General features: G+C 62.7%; 1 protein-coding gene across 1 annotated transcript; it reads left to right on the top strand.

Moving 5' to 3' along the window:
- Positions 1-4,129: 4,129 nt before the first annotated feature.
- HJV (hemojuvelin BMP co-receptor) lies at positions 4,130-7,232 on the top strand (the record flags this gene model as incomplete). The annotated part of the gene is made up of 3 exons (XM_082333127.1): positions 4,130-4,223; positions 5,405-5,907; positions 6,416-7,232. 3 exons carry the CDS (start codon positions 4,130-4,132, stop codon positions 7,037-7,039), a joined length of 1,221 nt encoding a protein of 406 aa, XP_082189253.1. The 3' UTR covers positions 7,040-7,232.
- Positions 7,233-7,465: the final 233 nt, after the last annotated feature.

Here is a 7,465-nt window from a genome sequence, read left to right on the forward strand (position 1 = left end):
AATCGATGGCTCCGTCTCAGGGCACGGCCAGGATCCGGCACGTCGCCAGGGAGGCGCACCCATAGCAGAGTCTCGGGGCCGCGAGGCAGGGGAAGGACCCCACGACCCTCTGGGCTGCAGCAGCCTGGGTATCCCCGTCTGGTCTCTCCACTCGAAGTTTCCCCTCCCTTGTCCAAAGGAAGCGGGTGGGTGGGATGCCGAGAGGCCTCCGCTCTCGCCGAGCCCAGATGGTACCGTCTGCTGTTCCAGAAGAATTCCCACCTGCCCGCCCCTGCTCCCGCCCTGCGTGTAACCGATTCCCTCGGTGGGCGCCCGCGCCGGGGGCTCGCTGCGGGGAAGCCTGCGGCAGCAGATGGGGAGGACACCAGGCGCCCGAGGCACGGCCAGGGCGGGCCTTGCGAGGCCACGCTAGGATATGGGTCGTCTTTTTTAAACAACATTTTTTCCACTCCCTGGTTATCCCTTGTTACCAGGTAACAGAGGCCCAGAGCACAAATACTGGGCAGGGAAAAGAGCTGCAAAGCCTCCATGCACCCCCGGAGCAAAAAAAAAAAAAAAAAGAAACATGGGCATCTAAAGCCTTCCTCCTCCGATGTCTGCGGACGTAAATCCCAGCTGGGATTTGAACCCAAGCTGGTATTTATTCTTTGTCTCCCTTTCCTCTGTCCATTGCCCCCAAGGAAGATGCTCTGTTACACTTAAACCAAGAGTCTGGCTGCAGATTTAAGCTTGCTCTGCAGTAAGCAGCCACTCTCCCTCCTTTTCTCCCCAATTCCCCAAGTGAAGAACTGGGGAGCAGCTGCCGTGACCCACGGTTCATGCGGCAGCAGAGCTTGCACAGGGGTCAGAGCAGGAGAGGGGAAGGTCGGAGGGGGAAACCCTTTGCCCCTCCATCCCCAAACAACCCAACCTGGCCTAGAGGTGCACGGCAGAAACCAGGAGCCGTTCTCGCAGGAGGGGCACGGCGGTACCTGGGGGGGTGGTTAAGCCCCGCAGCTCTCCCGGGCTCAGGCTGGCACGAGGCTCCGGGCGCGAGGGCGTCGAGGACACTGCGGGTCTGCAGAGCTTCGCTCCCTGCTGTGAAGAGCAAGACCTGGAAAACAGCAGGAGTTTGGTTTAGGAGGCAGGCGGTTTTTCTGAATGGGTTCCCAAAGGGGTTTGGGGGTGCTGGGGGCACGGAGGGACCGGCTGTCAATCCCTGCCCTCCAGCCAGGGATCCCAAACGGACAGGCCACCCCTGGAAGAGCCCGACGGGGACATTTCCCCACCATTCCTCCTCCCTGCAGGAGGTTTGTGCAGCCGCTCTCTGCACCCAAGCCCTTGCAGGTGGGCTTTCGGGAACCCAGCCGGCGTGGCCCGGCGTTCATCAACCCCCGGGACACCGGCCACCTTTGGCCCGTGCCGCGTTTGTGCTCAGGACTCGGCTGCGCCCCAGGAGGGGAAGCTACGCGGGACACGGCCCAGCAAGGATTCCCTGGGGGATCCAGCCCAGAGGGAAAAGCGCAGTGCTTTTCCACGGGGACTCACTCCGCAGGGGTGGAGGAGAAGGGTTGCAATATCACCCAAGGAAGGAAAACCAGGCAGCCAGCTCCCGCAGCCCGTGCTGCGCCCCACGAGCGACGTGACCCCACGCCACCGAGGAGCGGCACCCAGCCAGGGTGGTCTGGGGGCTCCCACCCCCTCCTCAGCCCTCCCCTTGCCACACACCGGCTCCCTCTGCCCCCTCCGCCTGCTGTTCTTGGCTGGGTTTTAGCCTGTCTAAATTTAGGCGGATCTATTTCAACACCCATCCTCTGCCCTGCGGGGGGAAGAGGACGGAGCAAAGGTAGCTGGGGAGGAAGAGCAGGGACGGCCGTGTCCCGTGGTGGGGTCCGCTCCCCGCGCCCCCGGCCGGGCTTTCCGCACCAGCGCCCTGGATTTTATCCGGTTGCGAGGCCATGGAGGTGCCCAGGACTGAGGCTGGCATTTTCCCGGCTGTCAGCCCATGGATCTCCCTGGCTGTCACTTGGGGCAGAGCTGGGTGACAAGGACAAGCCAGCCCGTGTCTCCACCAGGGAAGGAGCTCCCTGCACCCGGAGCCAGCTCGTCTCCGGAGGAGGCTGACGCAGGTGAGTGGGGCTGCAGCAAAGCAAGGGCAGGGATGAGGGTCTGAGGCACAGGACATCGGCACTGGCACCCAGGGCTGCCCCAGGCTCCGCTCCCATCTGCGGGCGGCCCCGAACACTGGGAGGACTGGGGTGTCCGAGCCCCCCTCGCTGCCCCGCCTGGCACAGCCAGAAACCATCCATCTCCTCTCACAGGTGGCATCACCCTGGGCTTGTGGAGCATCTCTCACCGCTGCTACCGCCTTTCTCCTAACGCCACGGGGATCGGGACGTCCCAAAGACAGTCCTGCTGCCTACAGGACCCACGGCGGGGCCTCTGCTTGCCCCGGCCAGAGCCACGCTTCTCTGCTACACATTAACCAGCTCTTTATCTGCCAAGCGTTGCGCCAGGTCCCCTCCGCGTCACCACCGCCGGGGATTTGGGGGGGAGCGCTGAGGGGTCACCGGCTCCTCTGAGCCCCAGGAAAGATGCTCAGCCTGGTCAGAGCCAAGCCAGACAGGGCGAGATACGACAGAGCAAGTGCCGGGCATCGGGGGAGGACGGGAGCACACGGTCTGCTTGTACCTCGCTCACCAGTACGCACCAAATACAACCCCAGTTGCCAGTACTGGGTCTCGTGTCCCCATGCCTGCAGAGACCGCTTTCCCCCCCTCTGTCATGGCCGGCTCAGCTTGTCCTCGCTGCCAAGAGCAGCTGGCAGCCAGAGCATCGCCAGCAGGTCTGGAGCATGTTTGCGCTCCAGACATCTGCCCCGTTAGCCATTAATCCAGCTGGCAGAGGAACGCGGGGGGCGGCCAGCACTCGGCTCCGTCACCGTGCCAGCCAGCCCGGCTAACGGTGGCTGCGTGACGGCTGCAGCCATGACAAAGGGAGCTGAAAGGTGCTAGACGGAGCTGGTAGGACTGCGATTTCTCCTTTTTTGAGGAAAAAAAAGGAGAATTCAGTCTCTTCCCCCCCCCCCCCAGTTGCAGCTTACACTTACTAGCAATCGCAGCGTCAGTAGTACCAACTCCCCGGGCTGCCCAGGGTACCAGGCGCGGACACATCACCGTGAGCATCAGCCTATGGCAACTGGCACCTCGCACAAGCTAGGGGAGGAGAAAAAAAATACCAATTTCCCATCCAGCAGTTTCAAAAGGACCTTTGCAAAAAGCTATTTGACTAACAAATGATGAATAACCAGCTGTTAAAATAAGCCACCGAGGACTCGGATCCCCAGCCCTGAGGAAGCACGAGGGAAGTTAAATTCCTGCTGTGGCTGCACCCCCTCCCGCCGCAGCCCACCGTCCGGGCGCGCGCGGCTTCTCGCGCTCCCCTTCCAGCCACCTCCAGCCCCCCGGCACCCAGGGAGCAGCCAGCGCCGGCGCAGCAAGGGGCAAAGGCGGAGTGTGGCTGAGAGCACCTTCCCCAGCTTTGAGGGAACCCAGACGCAGGTTTTTTGGTGGAGCAGGAGGTGCTGGTATCACCCAGCGGTGCTGGCTGTGGACGTCACGGCAGCCGCGCTTATAATTTGGCTTCTTATCTCCTCTCCCCTCGGATGCTGTGCTCCAAACCTTCGTTTTGGTGGGGCCAGCGGCAGCCCAGGCTGCACCCGACCTGTAGCTTGGGTCCTCCCCACGCTCACCGGCTGCTCGCATCCCTGCGGCGAAGGCTCTCCCAGCCCCTGGAGCTCACGGATCCTCTCCAAGGGCAGCTGGAGGCTTTCACTTTTTGACACGCTGAACTACACGGCGCAGCTGCCTCGGGGTGGAAGATGAGAGCTGCAGTGGTTGAAAGCAGTTAAAAAACCCAAACCTTCCGGGATTTTGCTCAAAAGCTCGCCTGCCCCGGGAGGCAGCCGCACAGCCAGGCCCTGCAGGGCCATGTCTGGCAGCTGCCCGCGTGCCGGCAGCGCCGTACCTGCGGCGGTTCCCGTTTGCTGGCCCCTCTCAGATCCCACCTCCGCTTTGCTTCTAGGGGACCTGCTGAATGAAGCCGAGAGGAGCCAGCGGGTGAGCGACCCCCAGGCTCTGCATGGATTGGAATGGGGAAACCTGCCTGCAGTAAGAGCCCAGGGCAGCTGGAAAACCCCGGCTTCTTCCTTCGAGCTCTCTTCATCCTCCTCTTCTGCAGGCATGGTAAGGAACTGCATGGGCAGAGCCGTATCCCAGGCAAGGACACCCATGGGAGCTGTGCAGGGAGGGCACAACGGTGGCAGAGCTCCCGGGAGGTGACTGGAGCAAGCAGAAGACCCTCTCATCGCAGCCGAAAGGCTCAGGCAGCATCGGCGTGCCCCTGGCCCACCACAGCCAGAGCGAAGGGCAGGCAGCATCCAGGGTGCCCTCCGCAAGGAGAGCATCCCCCTGCGCTCCTGCAGCGGGCACTTGCCCTGGGAGAGCCCTTAAAAGCTCTATTATCTCCCAAAATAAGAGAGGGACAGCAGGGCACAGGGACCAGCCAAAGCCCAAGGTCTTCCAGCGAAAGGCACCGGCCGTATCCATCGCTCAGCCCCTCGCTTTCCTGCAGCCCAGAAACTCTTCTGGCAGGGCTCAGACTCGCAGCACCTAAAATCCTCTCGCAGCACCTAAAATCCTCTCCCAGCACCTTGCAGCACCCAAGATCCCCTCCCAGCAGCCAGACAGCAGCACACCCCATCCCCTAGCCCAGCTCACGCTCTCCCCTTGCAAGGGGAGCCGGCCCTTATAACCCCTCTGCTTAACGAGCTAAGCGATCCCTGCTGGGGCGAGCTGGGAGCTCCCCTGCAGCTGTGGCACCGGGCGTTGCTCTCTGCAGCACGGAGCCAGCGCGTCCGAGGGGCAGGCTGTCCTTGGGGCAGCCAAGCCTCTCGCAAAGGAGCGATCGCACGGCCCGGCCGAGGTTGAAATGGGAAGAAGGGGTTTCCCAGCTCAGAAATTCCCGTTTGTCCCCTGGCAAGCCCTGGGGCAAAGAATCTCAGTCTGAGGCACGTCCCAGGGCCACAGCCGCAACTGCTGCCCTGGCTCTCGGCCGCGCTCGTGCCCCAGGTACAATCGCACATCCCAGTTGCTTCAGGACGCCGCTTCGGCCCCGGGACTGCCCTCCGCACCGGGCTCCAGCCTGCTCCTGCAGCGGGCAGCCCCGGATTCATTCCCCTCAGCGGCAGGTCATTTAAACTGGCCGCTGCATTCGTTAACGCAGGGGGAGAAGCGCCTCCAGAAAGTGTCTCCATCATGAGGTCGGGAGAGGGCCAGACGGTGGGAGGCGGTGGGAGGAGAAGGGGCTGCCCTTCCCCACCCCTACAGGTCTACTGGGATGCCCCGGGCCATCCCGTCTCTCCCAGTTTCTTCCCAGTGCAAGATCCTGCGCTGCAACTCCGAGTACGTGGCTGCCACCCTCAACCTGCGCGGCTCCAACAGGAACGCGGCGTACTGCAACGCCCTCCGCTCCTACTCCCACTGCACCCGCAAGACGGCTCGCACGTGCCGGGGCGACCTGGCCTACCACTCCGCCGTCCACGGCATCGAGGACCTCATGATCCAGAACAACTGCTCCAAGGAGGGTCCCACATCGCCGCCCCGACCCCGGCCCCCGGCCCCCAACCATCAGGGCTTCGAGTCTCTCGATATCTGCAACTACGAGAAGAGTTTTCTCTACAAGCACGGCCAGCCCCCCGGCTACCAGCACTGCGCGGCTTTCGGGGACCCCCATATCCGCACTTTCCATGATGAATTCCACACTTGCCGAGTGGAGGGCTCCTGGCCTCTCTTGGACAATGACTACTTGTTCGTGCAAGCAACCAGCTCTCCGGTGGCGAAGGGGTCCAACGCTACGGTCACCAGCAAGGTAACGCTCGTGCGTAGGGCTTGGCAGCAAACCCAGGCACCTCCGGGAGGCAGCGACGGCTTCGGGCGCTCCCTAAAATGGCTGGGGAGGGCAGCAATAGCTGCAGCTAAAGCCCCGTGGGATCAGGAATTAATGTCTGCGGGAACAAGGGGGATGAAGGTCCCTGAGGGGACCAGAGAGCCCTGCAAACGCTCCCGTTGCTGCCTGGGGATGGGTTACTCTGTGGTCCATGCACGCAACCTACCCAGGCTTGCCTCCGTCTCGGTGTTCAGTTGCTTAAATGGTATTAAAGAAAGAAGGAAACTAAGGAAGGAAAGAAGGGGAGGTTGCTGTTTTCCCCAAAGGACTGCAGCAACGTGGGAGAGATGGTTTGGGGCGGGGGGGGTGCATCGGTGAGGCAGCCGTGTGCGGTCTGCTTCGCCCTCCCCGAGATAGCTGGGGCGGGGACGCGGCCGCTGCTCTCGCACCCGCCAGTCGGCTCAGATCCCCTCTGCTCTGCTCTCTGCAGCTCACCATCATCTTCAAGAATATGAAGGAATGCATCGACCAGAAGGTCTACCAGGCTGAGATAGACAACCTCCCGGCGGCCTTCGAGGACGGCTCGGTGAACGGGGGCGAGAGGCCGGGCGGGAGCAGCTTGGCTATCCGGGAGCGCAGCCCAGGGCGGCACGTGGAGATCCGCGCGGAGTACATCGGCACCACCATCGCCGTCCGTCAGGCCGGCCGCCAGCTCTCCTTCTCCATCCGGGCAGCCGAGGAGGTGGCGCGCGCCTTCACGGAGGAGCAAGACCTGCAGCTCTGCGTGGGCGGCTGCCCCCGCAGCCAGCGCATCTCCCGCAGCGAGTGCTGCCGCGGCCGCGCGGCGGCCGAGACGGCTCGGGCGCTCTGCAAGGAGATGCTGCCCGTGGAGGACGTCTACTTCCAGTCGTGCGTCTTCGACGTGGTGACCTCGGGGGATGCCAACTTCACCATGGCGGCTCACGGGGCCCTGGAGGATGCCAGGGTCTTCCTTCCCAACGCTGAGAAACTGCACATCTTCCAGGCCGGGGCAGGCTGCCCACGCATCTCTTCTTCCTTCTTCCTCCTCCTCCTCCTCACCTCTGGTCTTCGGGCTGTTTTGTTGCACTTTTAACTCCCGCTGGCACGGCATACGGCGCAGGGGACGCATCCAGCCAGCGCGCGGGGGTAACCCGAGAGAGCTGCTGGCTCGAGACCCACGCCGTGCAGATCAAGAGGGATGCCTCGGCCAGGATCACGTATCTCTGCGGCAACAAGGAATCGGAGACCCGGGCCTTTGGAGAGGGGAGCGCTGGAGAGGAGAGACAGTGAGGCGCTGCTTTGCCCCCGCTGTTCTTGCACGCACGGCACCGGCTGAACCGGGTGCCTCTCCCGAAGGCAGATCGCATCTTTTTCTGTTGGATTCTGATGCATTTCCTTTTGCTAAAGATGAGGACGTTGCAGCCGTACCAAAGAAAAAGAAATACGCGGGGTGAAGACACGTTTAGAAAACCTCTTTGCCCCTCGAAGCCTTTCCATAAACTCGCTTTACACCTTTCTT

The sequence above is a fragment of the Platalea leucorodia genome, assembly GCF_965183815.1.
Source record: "Platalea leucorodia genome assembly, chromosome: 24".
Lineage (NCBI taxonomy): Eukaryota > Metazoa > Chordata > Aves > Pelecaniformes > Threskiornithidae > Platalea > Platalea leucorodia.